The sequence below is a fragment of the Lissotriton vulgaris genome, chromosome 5 (genome assembly GCF_964263255.1).
Source record: "Lissotriton vulgaris chromosome 5, aLisVul1.2, whole genome shotgun sequence".
Classification (NCBI taxonomy): Eukaryota; Metazoa; Chordata; class Amphibia; order Caudata; family Salamandridae; genus Lissotriton; species Lissotriton vulgaris.
In genome coordinates, this window is record NC_141693.1 from 979,405,304 (window position 1) to 979,421,835 (window position 16,532).

The 16,532-nt window shown below is 41.7% G+C and overlaps 1 protein-coding gene across 1 annotated transcript in view; it reads left to right on the plus strand.

The window, feature by feature from the left end:
• Positions 1 to 16,532, plus strand: part of ADAM12 (ADAM metallopeptidase domain 12) — a 364,066-nt gene that overhangs the window by 148,140 nt on the left and 199,394 nt on the right. Inside the window, exons 8-9 of the mRNA XM_086919547.1 lie at positions 1,417 to 1,572; positions 9,519 to 9,649. Of these exons, the coding sequence (XP_086775673.1) occupies positions 1,417 to 1,572; positions 9,519 to 9,649 (287 nt within the window). The remainder of the gene's footprint in view (positions 1 to 1,416; positions 1,573 to 9,518; positions 9,650 to 16,532) is intronic.

The window sequence follows — 16,532 nt, forward strand, 5'->3', positions numbered from 1 at the left end:
CTGACGAGTCTAATGGCACATTCACCCTGCAGATAGGCACCCTGCAGATAGGGTGACTATTGGTGTGTTTTTACTGCCATTATGTGTGTGCTCTAAAGTTTTCTGTGTGTGGCAGGAAAATAGCACCAAGGGGGGCACCGAAGCATGCATGTTACAGGAAACAGCCTGTTCCAACTCCACACAACATGCTACCTGGGGTTTTCCAATCCCGCTTTCCCAACTCCCAAGAAACTCTATACGGAAGCTTCCAGGAGGAAATAACAGGGGATTTGTTTCAGACCCGCTGGCCAGGCGCTTCCTGGCCCACTGTAGCTGCTCAGCTCCCGAAGCAACCAGCGGCAGTACCAGCAGCCAACCATTGCTACAGATGACCCGCTGCATGGAGCTCCAGACTTAGCCCTTGTGCTTGTGCTGGCGAGATCCTCCTGGGCAGCTCCTCAGAATGAACATCAGCAGATAGGTGGCAGTCAATGGGAATTGGCATACACGCTAGGAGGACTGCCTCGGAATGGTGGATTGGCAACTTCCAGCATCTGGGCTCACTTTGCCTCAGAAATTAAAGCTCTAAAGACTCAGCACCAGAACTTTTCACAATTGCGTCTTTCTATAGTAGTACGGACAGCCCTCCTCTTCCCTCATGCTGAAGGTGTGTGGCTCCTTTCTGGACCACATCAGGGTGTCGCAATCCTCCTCCTCCTCCTCCTCCTCCAGTGTCCTACAACATTAATCGCTTTTCTGCCTGCTCTTCAAAATTTACATGCACCCCTGGCCCAACTCCAAGAGAAGTATCAGATCAACATCCAACTGTATGCTGGCGATGCTCAAACCTATTTCCAGCTGGAAAACGGGTGTACACGCGAAGATAGATATTTTGTTATGCCCTTCACAAATAGCAATTCATTCAAATAGATTTCAATTGAAAGCTCATGTTTCTCCAGGATAAAAATAAACAGAGACGCCTAACAACCAAAAATAATACAGCAGTTGTTCTACCTTATAACATTCTACTGACAGAGAATCATGAAACACTTACCATCTAGTGCTTGACTTTAGGAATTGCACAACAAATGTAAAGAGACATTATCAAAGCGAGAACCGTGCCAGGAAATTACTGAGCAGGGTTTATCAGAGCGCTCGGGGTCCGCTCTGGCCTTCAACTGCATCCCAGTCAATGACTACCTGGGTATACCATCCCACTTTGATAATTTTGCTCAATTTTCTGCTATAGTAAACTAATAAACCTTTTATATAAGAAGGAATGGTTTCAGAGTGATCTGGGTCTTTTCGGACTGGCTGCAAAAAGTGAATTTAATATTGTAGAAAGGTCCTAGCTTTGAATATTAACAATGGTACAGCAAAGTAGAAAGAAAATCATGAACACTTTTTGATTGTCTCTTTCTGTCATAAACTTCACAGGATGATGGGACAAGAAGACTACCACCTTGCGGGCGCACTGAAATCAGTCATCCAGTAAGGATAATTGACATACCACAGACACCTACACCACAATACGCCTTACAGCCTGTGCCTCCAAGGTCCGTTTCATTGAACCCATCATTTGGAAAATCCCAGGTAAAACAGAAAAGTTAAACATTTTTACAATTGTGTAATCACCATAATCAACTTCCTTCCGGGTATTGGAGGGGAGGGAAATAAGGATTATGTAAGGCATACTGGGTTTAACCTAAGAATAGACGAGAAAGTAAAACATTGTTTTGTTCTGAAAACATGTAGCTTCTCTGAATTGCCTTCAGGTTATGATATTAGCAATGACCCACTCCTCTGAGAAAAAAGTGTAATTGGTAAGCATTCCTAATGGGCAAGTAGTGCTTGCCTCACTTTTATGTATCTTGAGCACCTTATTATACTGGCTTTAGTTAAATTCAAAGTGCAATATTACTAAGATTCACGAAGACCCTGAAATTACATACCATTCTTGGCGATACATAAGAGCCTCCAATAAACTAAATAGAATTAGGGCATGCATGTACCTCTGAAACAGAATTTTTGTCCCCGTTCCTAACGTCATTAGGAAATACTCTTTTCATATGGATGCCAAACACCTGCAACATGCAACTGTTCCATGCACACTTAAGAATATAATAATTGCCAAACCTATGCAATTTATGTCGACTTTATAGTACATCTAGAAACATCACCAATTATTTTTATATGTCAGCATTATTATAACAGCATTCTGTCTCAAGTCCTAAAGAACTTCTGATCAACCTTAGCTTTCAAACCTGATTACTCCCACCTTATTTGTTAGGAATGTACACTCCTATTAGTTTCTAACGTAACACACTTTTGAGAGTAAATGAAAGCTTCTCCTTGCTTCCTTCACCATAAAACGCTTCCATAATTGACAACCTCCCCTCGCCAGATATTCAAGTTGACAAGCAAAATATCTTCAATAAGGTGGACATGTTATCCAGAAATCTTTCTGCATTTCAGATTTCTAGCTAACCATCCTCTTTAGAGACAATACCAAATGGACGCACATTCCCATAGAAATTAATAAGGCATCTGTCATTTATGTTTTATTCAGTTTTTATAGAAAACAAACCCTGGTACATTTAAGTCATGGAATAATAATGCCATCACCAGGCAGGTTTGGATATGTTACTGGTTAATACCAAATGCAGTGGCTTGTACTCAGAGGCAACAATTAATACACTTGGGATATTCCTTACAGGACTCAGCACTCTACTTCTAACCTCCACCCAAAGTTAGGTAGGATTTCTCAGGTAAAACTGGTTGATCGAAGTAGGGGTATGAGTCAGTGAAACTGGTTACCAAGACTGATTCTCTAGACCTCATCTTACCTAGTAGATAAAGTATCATAAACAGTCCTGTGCCTGTTTTGAACCTACTCGCTGTCAGACATCTAATTCAGGAAACTATTCATAAGTATTAGTGGCTCACGTTCTTTATGCTGGGTTAGTCAACTATTCAAAAAAGGGGGTGGTGATGAACAGAGTGTCTGAATTAAGCAGATCACTCTTACCCAGTCCAAAGATCAGGGTTTGATCCATCACCGTTATTTAGCTCACTGCCCCATCCCAGCTCAGAACCTGGCTATATGCAAATTAGTCTGGTTATGCCTATTGATATGCTTTCTAAAAATGATAATCTTAATGTCACTCACTTCTCCACAACTTCCACACCATGAAAGTAGAGATTCATGTGCAGCCGGACATTACATTGTTGGCTTTCTCGTCCACTGCTAGGCAGAGCGTCTTTGTCGCCTGGATTGATCTTAGCTCTAGGCAACCTAGCTCACCCAGAGGGGTGTTCCACAGGCCGCTTAGAGTGGAAGACATAACGGATGGCAGCGGGAATGCAGAAATCAGTGTGGTTTGTAGAATGTCAAAATTGGGCTTCTTTGTTGCCAAATGAATGCTATGAATTCCAAGAAAGGAGTCTGCAGAAACCTTATAAACACAGCCTTTTCCAAGACGATCGTCGCTCCACAGGATGCTATCCAAAGTTCCCATTCCAAGATGCTGGAGTACATTTTTGCTTCTTGCAGATGGAACTTCTACTAGACACTTCTTCTGAATATCTGATTGACGCTTTTTTCTTCATAAATGTCAAGGGGTGTTTATTGCCTTGATAATCACTTTAGTATAAATCTTCATCTCCAAACAAGATTGTTTTTTTGTTCACGCTTTGAGATTTCTTCATCTTCACTCTCCTAAAAAGATGCAACACTTTTCACGTCCACTGTTTTGTGCATGGTGGCACCGTGGCCTATGGGAGGAGTCGTCATGTTCTCAGAATACCAATAAGGTGACTCAAAAGACCTTCCCTGCGCCCAGTCTTTGAACTCCGCCATTTATGATACAAGGGCATTCAGAATATACGGTTAAGGAAATCTGCGATTCTCAGATGTTTCAAAGCCATTTTCAATTTCTAATCAACAGGAAAAGATATCTTTCTAGTGAGTATTCTCTTTAAGATTCTTCTTCAGTTAATGCTCCTTTGTTAGTCCTCGTTTTATACAACAGCATCCTGACCGGTCCCGAGTTTCCAGAGGAGCCATACTGTTATATATGTATTACGAGCTACTCGGGGAGTAAATGCATTCAGGAGAAAATGGTGTGCTTCTTGTGCATCCAGGGAGCCTGTTGCTGGACAACCCGCTCAGCTTGTCGTTGTGCCCTCACTGCCAAGACTACGTTGGCATGTTTTGCTCACATCACACAGGGAAGTATTTGCGAGCCCTGTTGGGCCCTGGGGGATAAGAGCAGCAGTGAAACTGCAAACTTTTGATGAGTGGACAAGCCTTAAAAAACATTTCTTTACTAGATGGTGGTCTGTTCAGAGAATTCTACCTGAGGTTCTCAAACCATGATGGAGTAGTAGTCTTTCCCCGTGATGGCAGTTCTTATTTACAAGTGATGGATGCATTGCAGCACATTTGTTCCTTTATTTTCCATCTCATTCTTTTCCCCCATTCCTCCAAACTGGCACACTCTTTTGGAGACAACGTTCGTGTATACTTTTCTGTGCATAGTGGCACTGTCGCTATTGCAGTGAGTGGCCTTTTTCTCAGGAAATCAAGAAGGGAACTCCACAGACAGTCTCAGCATTGAGCCCTTGAACGTTTAAGACACAAGTAACTCTAGGTTTGGTAATGCTATGGATCATTCCTTGGACCCAGCACTAGAGTTGCAACAATTGCACCTCTAGAATTTGGCACTAAAGCAGACCTTGGTATTACGGTCTACCGATATCCCAGTAGCTTCCTCAAATGCCCACATTTTTCTAGGGACCCAATGAAAATAGGTATTTTGCATTCTTTTACAGTATATTTTGCTTTTCACGTCTCACAGATTAGTCATGCTCGAATTAAAGTCAGGTACCTAATTGGTTGCCTTATTGGAGCTTCATTGGTCTGGGCAACTCATCTAGCAATGAATTCTGGCGCTTGTTTACATGATCATGACGCCTTCTTAATAGCATTTTACCAAGAAATTTCAATGTAACGACTTCAAGTATTCCACTGAGGAATAATTGTGTGAAAGTCAACAAGGAGGTTATATTGACTTATTTGACTCATTTTCATTCATCCATTGGTAGCTGAAAGGATACAGATGACTCTTTTGATGTGAACTGAAAGAAGAAATTAGGAGATTTTTTTTGCGTCGTCCTTCATTTTCTAAATTTATCAATCAAGCGCTGCTGATTGACCATAGATCAAACGAGATATAAAAAGAAAAAAAGAAAGCTCCACGAACAAATATTTTAATTTTTTCAGAGATTCTGTGTGTGCTGGATCAGAGCTTTCTACTAACCATTGTCTGAAGAGGTGACCTGCGAGAAGTCCTTTGACAATACTGATACTCATTTGTTCCTTTTACTGACTGTAATGAGAACAGAAGATGGGAAGGTTGTTAACACCTATGCATTACTGGATTGTAGCATCAGTGAAATGTTATTGATCAGGACTGGACCACAAAAAATAAAATTCCTACAAGGGTTAAGAAGTCTTCAGAAGTAATTAAACTGTTGATAGCTTGCCCTTAACATTTGTCTCTCTCAATTACGCTGACACTGTTCTGCTTCTAGAAGTTATTGGTCACCGAGTTTTAAGATAAAGGACTCCACATTCCATTTAATAGCAGCTATCCACTCTTCGGTTCCACTGTAGGACCATGCTTTTATACAATCTTCTGATCGGCCTTCGGGTTCATCTTGCGACAGCAAGTGCAACCCTTGACGTCGTGATCCGACGACAGGCACCAGACACAATCTTCGTGTGGATCTGTGGTGGACATATGTCCTCCGCACTCTCTACAGGGCTTGAACCCTGATTTTCCTCGACAACATCTTCAGGAAAGAAACAAGAGAAGACCAGAAATAAAATCCAGAAATACAAAGTAACTACAAAAGCTACGGAGAGTCCCAAAAAACTGTTAGCGTCGATGGCACGGAAAAAAGGGAACTGACGTCATCGCGCCGACGAGGCTCTCTTATGGCTTCAGTGACGTCAGCGGAGCCGCGAGTGGAGCCATGCTTCTGTGACGTCGTCCTCGTTGGCGTGGATAGCTAAGAAAATTTTCGAATGCTGCTGGCGCAGGGGATATTCACAAGGTGAGGAATCCACTGGCAGATGTATCCATCAGAAAGGCTAATTCACAGCAGAATTCGAAAACTGGTTTAACAGTGGCCTTTTCATGCATCTGCTCGGGAACCTGTCTTCCTTCTACCTAAGAAGATCAAGCTATTCAATCTTGTACTGATTAATGAAGTTCAAACAAGTTGACATCTTGTAGTTAGTCCATGACGAATGAGCCTTTAGTAACCATGATTTACCAGGTGGGTCTCTATTTAATTGGAAAGAAGGTGACTATTGGAAGGCAGCTTTCTGTGTTCCAATTTGGAATTCTGAATACTGAATAATACCATTGTGCTCTGCAATGCTCCTGTAATCATTCAGCGCTTTGTGAATTCAATATTCCATGATGTCTAAAATGGGGTAGTGTTTTCAAAGACTTTGTGGAACATCAAGGATACACATGTTTGGAGTTACAAGACTTCAGCAGTATCATTTGTCTTTTAAACTTTTAAAGTTTGAGTTTGAGAAGGAAAATTTTAGGTATCTTGGATTTACAGTGAATGCCTCTGGCATTTCTGTGGATCACACAAATGTTTGGTTGGGACAATTAGTACACTGAAACAGATGTTTAGTGAAGCACCATTTTTGCGTAATCCTGATACTTTAAATAATTTTATTGTGGAAACAGATTCTTAAGAAAAAAGAGTTAGAGCAATAACAACATTTTCTTTATAAGAGCAAGAACATGATGGACAAGAACATCATGGTTTTTATCTATCTCGTGGTGTTTCAGAAATAGAGCAAAACCTAAGTATCTGAAAGAAAACTCCCAGTCATGAAGCTAGTATGTAGAGAATGGAGATACCTGTTGATGAGCTCTAGAGAACCACTTGAAAACTGAAATAATCATCAAAATTCACAGTGTTTGAGAAATGTTCATTGCAGGAAAAGCCGTCTAGTTAGATGGGTATTTTCCTTTGCACAGTGTCGCTTATATTCCTAGTACAAAAAAGTGTTGCTTGATATCTGTTCCACTGTTCCCCTGAGTCATTGCTTTCATAGGAAAAGCCAGTAATTCCTTCCCAGTGTGTGGTAGGAATAGAAGACATGATCAATAGGGTTAAAGAACAGATAAAGCCTATGAAAGGAAGAGCTCATCATCGAAACACCCTCTAGTACAACTAAATGACTTGTATTTCAGTCAACAAGCTAATTTTGAGCGTAATAAAAAATTATAATTGGAAGTGATAAAAATGTGTCCTGAATGAGCCATTTCTTATCTTACTGTTCAATGCGATGTTCTAGAACTCATTCTTGCTTCTCCCATGTGTACCCTGCAAAAATCCTAACATTCTTGGCCTTTTGAGCAAGCGTTACCAGTTACTGGTGAACCTTAGTGTACAATGCTACATATTTTTTATAATGAATCTTCCACCATACACTGTGTAATGCTTATAGTAGACACCCTTTCAAAATGGCCCATTTACTCATCTAAGTCACCAACAGCTGGAGAAATGGGACATAGTCTTTTTGACTTATCTTTTGGGTGTTCATGGCTTGACTTATACTATAATTTTAGACAATCTGTTAAAGCATTAGAAGCTGGAAAAGTTCTTTCCTCTGGCTATCACCTGTAGTACAACGGACAAACAGAGCAAACTGATTAAGGTTTAGAGCACTATCTACAGTTCAACTTTATTGCAACTCATGACATTTGAGTGACATATTTAGCAACTTCAGAATTTTCTTACAATAATGCAACTCATATTATCCCCAAAATGTCATCTTTCTTCCAAAGGTTTTTAAATTGTCTTGTTTCTCTGGTTCCAGCAGCTACTGATGATTTGAATGAGTTACAGAATTAAGGAAACATTGTTTCTACAATCGTTTGCCATTTTAAAGTTAAAATAAAGGAACATGCTGATAAACAATGATCACATTGGCTCATTTTGCTCCTGGAGAGTAAGTCTGGCTGGTGTCTCACTTTCTTTCTGTTCATTCAATGGCAGTAAAGTTTTGCTCATGATTTTTTGGTACATTTGGGATAACTTTTCAGACCAATCCTGTGGCTTTTCGATTGAAGCTGCCTTTCATTTAGACATTCATTTATCCGGAATGAAGAACATTAACAAGAAACTCTATAAACCCACCTCAATGACATGAACCTTAATGGCTTCGAACCCCAACTTTTACTCAATGCCTTGTCACTTGCCTTCACCCTGGACTCCAACTACACTCTTAAAAAGCATATTGCTCCTGGACTGTTCCAATTGTATCAAGGTCAAGACTCATTTGCATATAGCTGGGTCCAAACTGAAGTGGCATGGTGTGCAGAATAAAGATGGATTTGGATGCGGCCCGAGTGATCACCAGTAGCTAACATTAATTCAAGCATTCCTTCAATCACTTTTTTGTGTACTGCAAGGTATTACTGCAGCCTTCAACTTGGGTTACAAACAGCAAACAAACTTAGTATTTTGATTACTGATTGAGGATCCTGTCCACATATCTTCCTTGAAATTTGTGAGTCTCTGTGTTCACTTTATTGGGTGTGCATTTAATTCTTGCAGCAGTCCACAATGTCAAGGAAACTGTTTTTGTTACATAGTTTTAGAAGTACATTGTGTGTATTAAAATTTACAAATAGTTGAACTTGAGAGTATCTGTGAGATTCCGAGATAGGTGGCCATTGCTTTCTACTTGCTTAAAGGACGTCTCCTTCATTCCCCTGAAAGAGCAGATATTACTTGTGGAAGGCACTCATGGAAATAGGACTCCTCAATCTTGGTGGCTGAATGCTACATCCGGAGAGAACCTTCTCTTATACTGATGGCTGCTGACTATTGCCCTCTTATTTCTGGTAGTTTGTTCCCTGGCTGGCAACCTTAAACTGGCGACTGCCTTTTCTGATGTTCATATGAGAATCCTTAGTTTCGTAGAGGCATTGGCATTTAGCAGCACTCTCTGTAGATGCTGACCTCTCCTCAGCATACACAGCTGAGCGCCTGGATACCCTCATGGGCGATTAGTGCGCTATACAAATCAATATAACATGACCTCCCAAGCACTGGAAGTTGAGATAATGGGGCACTGGATGCCGTGGTCCAGCCCCTGCACACGCTCTTTGCCTGATAATTCCTCTAGCCACAGTTCACACTACCCTCTCCCACAGGGTCCATGCTCGAGTCTTTTCAAAGAGAAATCTGACAGGTGAGTCTCACTACTGTCTTTATGGTGCTCTGCCATTGCCCCTCCCCTGCAGTGCTGGAAAGTCTGACCACTTGGTGAGTTCTACCCTTCCCCTCTATGGTATTCCTGCAACTACTAGGTAGGACAAGTATATATTGGCAAGGAAGATGAGAATGTATGTTGGGAATCTGTGATATCAACTTGTGGAGCACAGTATTCATTTAGTATTTAAGGATTTAAAAATGATTAACATTTTTCACTGTAGGATCCTTTCAAACCAAGCCCTCCAAAGAAGCCCTTGCCAGCAGATCCTGTGAATAAAACCGTACATTTCCATGGTCCTTCCAGTACACATTTTGAGCATCAGATGTTGGTGTCACGCTTATGTCCAGTAAGGTATGTTTAAATTGTCAGTGGTAATAAAGCCATGATAGGTGAGAAATGATGTGTTGAGACTGTTTCTAGGACCATTACAATGCTTTTCAATTGTTTGCAGATCCTGACATACTATTTATTAAGCACCGACAAAGCAAGTGTGTCTGACTATAACGCTAAGGCATGCAAACACTGACATGCATAAATCTGGACAAACTACTTGTTCTCTGCCTCTGAGCAGCTTGCTTCTTTCTGTGTCTTCTATGTCATTGCCCTATTTTTTTCCCGAAGGGACCAGCATTGCAAAGTTAGGGAATACAAAAATGCAGATACACAATCTTGAATGAAAAACAGTGTTAATGGAGCCCAGTCTGAGCCCATGGCATATATCACCACCTATGGTTTCTATATTAGTTGTGAGGGCTCTGCGTTTGATGAATATGAAGATAGTTAAGGGTAGGCCAGCAGGAGCTTCATCTGATAAAGTATGCTTTAAAACCATTTGTTTTGCTTTCTTTACTTAGAAGCAAATGCAGGTCCCGGTCAATATAAATCAGCTCCCACGGCACTAAAATCAGGCCCCAGTTTGGCAACTGACTAAAACGCCTGGTAGCCAGTCTGACCCTGGTCTCAGGTTTCCATCCCAGAGCCCTGGAATAAAACAACCAAAAAATGTGGAGTGGGGTGGAGGTGTGGGCAGCGTAGAGATACCCTGACCACTAGTCCTCATGGAGGTGTCCCAGAGAAGCCCTCCATGTTGCAATTTAACAAAAAATGGTGGGACACCCTTTTCCACTAAAATCCACGAAGGGTGGGACATGCCCCCAGGGCGGTGCAGTATATTTTTTAATTTAATTTGGGAAGTGGACATGTTTGACCCCCCATCCCCAAGCCAGATACTGGCTTCCAGTACCCCATCCTCCGGGGCCTGGGCAATTTATATTGGGGTAAGGGGGGGCCTGTGTTGGCCCCTCTCAATGAGCCAGATATTGGCCCTGAGGCTGAGAAACATGATTGCTCCTGCTTCGGGCGTGCACCTAAATCAACTTCCCTGCTTTTAGGCAGCTCAAGCAGGATCAAATTCAGTTGCTTTCCAGGATACCGAAGCCACGATGAGAAGTGACCACTAATGTGAAAAACAAGGTCTCAGAGAAGGGTATTCCTTAAACTGCAGTTGGCTCACAGAGTGGGGAGGATGGAAGGGTCGGTAAGGAATCTGTGGTTAGACAGAGTCTCAACCAGATAAGGCGTTACCGAAGGTCGGTAAATTGTTTATCTGATTTTGTGAATTGATTGATTATTTATTTTAGCTATTTGGGTTTGAATTCTGCTATTTTCACCTTTGCTCCTTTATATCAGTTATTATTGTCATTGTTTATGGCATTGTACTGTTTGCACTCTGGCACTTTAATACTTGGTATTGCTGCTATTATCAACTATTTTCCGGGTAGGTGTTTTACTTTGTTCCTGATGATGTAATCCAATGATGGTAATGATGCTTATATGTTTACTATGTAAGAAATGTATTGGCTGTCATCCTGATCAACAAAAAATGTATATATAAAAAAAAAATCAACTGGTACCCCATGTGGGCCTGGCACTTTCCCTGGGGCCGTGACAACTTAATTTAGTTCTATAAGGGGCTAAATGTAAATGATCAATTCGTTCAAGAGTGGAGTTAGCCTTCTTCAAAATTGGAATATAATTACGTTTTGGGGATGACAGGGAGATTCTTATGGGGCTATAGGGGCAATCGGAGAGCTTACAAAAAATGATCCTACCAAAGTCTAGAGGAGGGTGGGCCATCCCACATTTTTTGTTTTATTATTTGGCAGCTGTACTACAATTTATATCCCCCTTAATTGTAGGTATCAAAGCCCCGATTTCATTAGCACATACCCCATCTATCTATGAATTTGCATTAGGTACCGAAGCTCTAGGCTACTTCCTAAAAATAGTAGAGCTGAGCTACTACAAAAAAAACAAATTTAACTGCAGCATACAGAACATGGAAATTATTAGGAGGCTTGCTGGGATTCCAAAACTGTTGAGATATATTCCTTTAACTTCACCACATTATTTCCCTTCTATATTCAGAGATCATATTATGAACAGATGGAAGAATAATGGCATTACCTATCTTGGTGATCTATGGAAAGATAATCGTATAATCACATTTTCTGAACTTCAATCCAAGTTTAAACTCACGAGTCGGGACTACTTTAAATATCTTCAGTTATATAGCTTCCTAAGCTCAATATCGTCTCATGACCGACAGGGCCTCCAAAAGATTTTATTGATAGACAGTCTTTACTCTAAAAGAAAAATAGGTCACTTTTATAATTTACTCATGACTTTCCTCCCAGATGACTTATCTGTGACTCAACAGAAATGGTCCGTGAAACTGAGGGTAGATAATGTTTTGATTGAGGAATCAATTGAGTTAGCTAACCTATCTTATTTTCAGGGCGATCACGCACACAGCATTATATGGTATTGTTCGATCTCTACTATACACCAGCTAAGGTTATGAAATGGGGAGCTATTGCAGGTATACACTGCTACCGTTGTACTTTGACAGGAGCAGATGCAATACATATGTTCTCTTGTTGCTCTAAGCTAACTGTTTTACTTTCAGAAATTCAGAACTTTATCTTGGTTATATTAGGAACTACAGTAAATTTAACCCCGGAGTTGATTTTATTGGGACTATCGTCAGACTCCCTAGAAAACGAACAACGGTCTTTGATATTTATTATGATGTCTGAACTATGTGCATGTATCACCCAAGAATGGATTAGCCCTGAACCACCTTCCTTTTTGCATGTGGAGGGCTCGTTTGTTAGCTAAGTTTAATTTTGAATTGGCTATTTATGCAACAAAAGGACGAAAAAAACAACAACTGGGGATGAAAATTTGGGCGCCGATTCAACAATGGATTCAAGGGGAAACAAATCGATAATACACGTTATGTTATATCTGGTAAATTTCATTTTACTATCTTATTCAATTGATAACTTTATTTTGGTCAATGACCATAAAAGTGCAATAAGATATATTCAAGCACAGAAATAAAACCATGAATACATAAAAATTAAAAAAGTTATTAAATGTTAGTTATCAAAGATGAGCAGAAATGAGAAGCAATAGTCCATTATTTCTTATTAATAAAAACAGATCTTCTCCGCCACATGCCAAGTAAAAATCGGGAGACAGCAAAGACAATGGGAGGGGCGGTATCGTAAGTTAAAACTCTGCAAGCTTGTACACATTGTCTAAAACCCAGGTTTTTGCACAATGGGATAATCCAGCATTACCAAATTTCGCTATATGCCGGACAAAAGAAGAGGATATGTACAATGTCTTCCATACAGTAGTTACAAGCAGGGCAGTTGGCCTCCATCGATTTTGCCCATCTAGATGTCAATGCCCCAATCGGTATAGAGCCGTGCCTCAATTGAATGTATAGTTTTCTTGCAGGTGGAGGCTGCACTAGGTCCAGGAACACCTCCGTCCTGGATTCGGCTTTCATCAGTAGGAACTCAGTAGACAGCCTGCCCGGGGAAGTCGAGCAGTGTAGCATTTTGAGGTTATATGACCTTATGGCGGCCACTAGTACAGACCTTTGCATCCTCGTGCAGCTGTCCTCTGGTGTGTCCCATAGTTGGGGTAGGCCAATTTTATAGAGGAGAGCCTTTGTATGTACCAACCAGGGTATGTTCTTATCCTTTAGCTGCCCCCAAATTGTATTGAACTCTGCTCTAAATGATGCGAGCTCCGGCACAGACCAGAGCCTTCTCCAGTAGAGCAGAGGTCGTGCAGCTACCAGTTCAGTAATGGATTCCAAGCGTAATGGTACGAGGGGCGTGCTTTGGGGAAGGGCAACCAGATGTCGCATGAAGGCCTGTTCAACCTTCAGTAAGTTGCATACGTTCATGTGTCCCCAAAGTTCTGCAGCGTACAAAGCTGCAGACCTGACCTGTGTTTTATATATCTCAAGGGCTGGGGTAACTGGTTTAAAGGCTGAGGCTCTGTGAAATCTGCCTATGCCTCCCATAATCTGTGCAAGTCTCAGGGAAGATTCGGAAACTTGATGGTCCCATGCAAAGTGCTTAGTCAATGTGACCCCCAGGTATATAAAAGTCTTGACTCGCTCTAGTGGAGTTCCATTCAATGTGGGATTTGGGCGGGTGTGCCTCGGGGGATTGAAAATCATAAACTTGGCTTTCTCCAAGTTGACCTCCAATCCCCGCGAGGCACAAAAGGAAACCCGTCCAGGACCCGCTGGATGCCCGATGATGTCCGCAACAACAACAAAGTGTCGTCCGCGAACATCAGAGCGGGCACCCTACCAGTGGCCAGGCGCGGAGCATCGTTATCCCTAACGCAATTAAGTTTATCTATCAGACCATTGACATACAGGCTGAAAAGAGTGGGGGCCAGTACGCAACCCTGGCGTACGCCCCGGGTAACAGGGAAGCGAGCTGATAATTCCCCGTTCCTTCCACACCGCACCTGTGCGTAATTCCCCGTGTGAAGTCTGATTAGGGCATCTAATAAGTAGGGAGGGAGAAGTTCCTCCAATACCGTCCAGAGCCTCTCCCTAGGAACCAGATCGAATGCGGCCCGCAGGTCCAGAAAGACAAGGTAGAGGCTGCCACCCTCTACTCTTGCAGTTTTCCAGCATAGGACCTGGAGCCGGAAGATCTGGTCCAAGGTCGAGACCCCTGTTCTAAATCCGGCTTGGAGGGTGGTCAATGTTTTATTCTCCTCCATCCAGCCTAGTAATCTATCAAGTAGGATTCGGCCCATCAGCTTCTGAGTGGTGTCAAGTAAACTGATTGGTCTGTAGTTGGATGGGACGAGCGGGCAGCCCTTTTTAAAAATCGGAACAATCTCAGCTCCCAGCCAGGTCTCAGGCAGTTCAGAACCCTGTAGAACCGCGTTAAACAAGACCACCAGGTATGGAGCCCAGATTTTTGGCTGGGAACGAAAAAGATCTCCCGGGAGCTTGTCAAGACCAGGGGCTTTATTCGGAAGCAGTCTCTCAATTGCCATTTCAACTTCCCTGAGGGAGATGGAGACTATCTCTAATGTGGGACTCTTCTTTGCTTTACTTTCTGAATGCTATGCTTTTTATTGTAAATTTTATATATCTCACAGCTAAAAAAGATTTTTATTAACCTGACTTGTTTGCAATAAAAATAAAACGTTTAAAATAAATAAATAAATAAAAAATAGTTCTATAAGGGGCACTGGGGCTAGATCTGAGCTACCAGACCTAGTTAAGTCATCACTAGGCTGCAGGCGTCTTTTGTTTGTCTTTTACATCATTAAATATTGCATTGTGTGTTTCCAATAACAAAAGTTTTGATCTATATTGGTCCTAAAAGATCTGATGTAGGGATAACTGGTAAACCTGGACCTTTGTTGCAGGGTAAATCCCAAAAATTGTTTTCTTCCTCCTCATACTTTTTGCATAATTCGTTTTGTTAGCCTTAGAACTCTGTGCACTTTACCACTACTAACCTGTGCTAAAGTGCTTCTGCTGTCTCTTTAAAAAATTGTGGAATTGGCTTATACTAAATTGGCATGTTTAATTTTCTTGCAGGTCCCCAGTAAAGTGACACTACATGTGCCAAAGGCCTGTAAATTACATTTTACTATTGGGCATGCAGCACTGGTTGTGCCACCCACTTAAGTAGCACTGTAAACATGTCTCAAGCCTGCCACTACAAAGTTCTGCCATTACAGAGTCTGTGTGTGCAGGTTAAACTGCCATTTTCCACCTGGCGAAAGAAACCTTTTGGCTCCCCATTAGAAAAAGCATAATGTTAAAGCCATCTGTATTGAACTCAAGGCCCTTTATCTTACTAGCTCTCCTGGGATTAAAGAGATGTTTCATTGGTACACTCCAGCAAGAAACCTTTGCTCGGCACATCGTAATTTGGTCTAAGTATCCAGGATCCGAAAGATGAAATGGGGATGCAGAGCCTTCTTGGTCGCTGCAGACAAACTCTAGAATTCTCTACCACAGCCCCTTATAGCGATCACAGAGCTTTTGTCTTTTAGAAATACACTTAAAACCTGGCTCTATACTATACAGACAGTGCTACCTCCTACTACTTACTATGGTGGGTCTACGGACATGGCACAGTTCTGGACAATCGGCTACAGCGCCTTTATGCCTCTGGGAAAGAGTTCCAGCTTAAAAAAATTACATCAAATCTCCTGGCGTCAGACTGGATCCAGAAACTTTTTGTGAGCAGTAGGTTGTGTAGTTTAGCTGTACTTTTCTTCACCCATGTGGAAGTGACGTGTGTCGTTCCTATAGCTGCGCCACCACAGCACACTGAATTCAGTTTCTTTTTGTGTCTTTTCACACCAGGAGCGCAGAGCCATAAAGAACACTGAGCACTGGTGTGTGAAACGGAAAACAGCCCTGTCCCTAGAAATACGTTCACAGAGTAGGGAGGATGGGTGGGTCAGGAAGTATTCCGTGGCTAGATGGGGTCTCTACCAGATTAGGTGTAAGTAAATTTCTCATCTTATCGAGAGGTCTAGCCGCAGATTTCTTACCTCAGAACAGATACCCAAGCAATACCTCGCCGGAGGTAGGTCTGCGAAACAATTTCACACAACAAAGTCCCGCAGGAATTTTTATTCATTTATTTATTTATTTATTTCCGGAGTTTTATATAGTGCTAGCCTGACCCGGAGGTATCGGAGTGCTTTACAACAGTGTTTCAGTGGCGATATTTAATAAAGCAGTCTCAAACAAAAGTTCGGAAGTCCACTGGTGCTGCAAATTCTTGAGGTAGTAGTAGAGTATTGAGGAGGTTTTGTTGCAGGCAATTGTAGAAGTAGTTCAAGGATGCTGCAAATTCTAGAGGTAGTAGTAGAG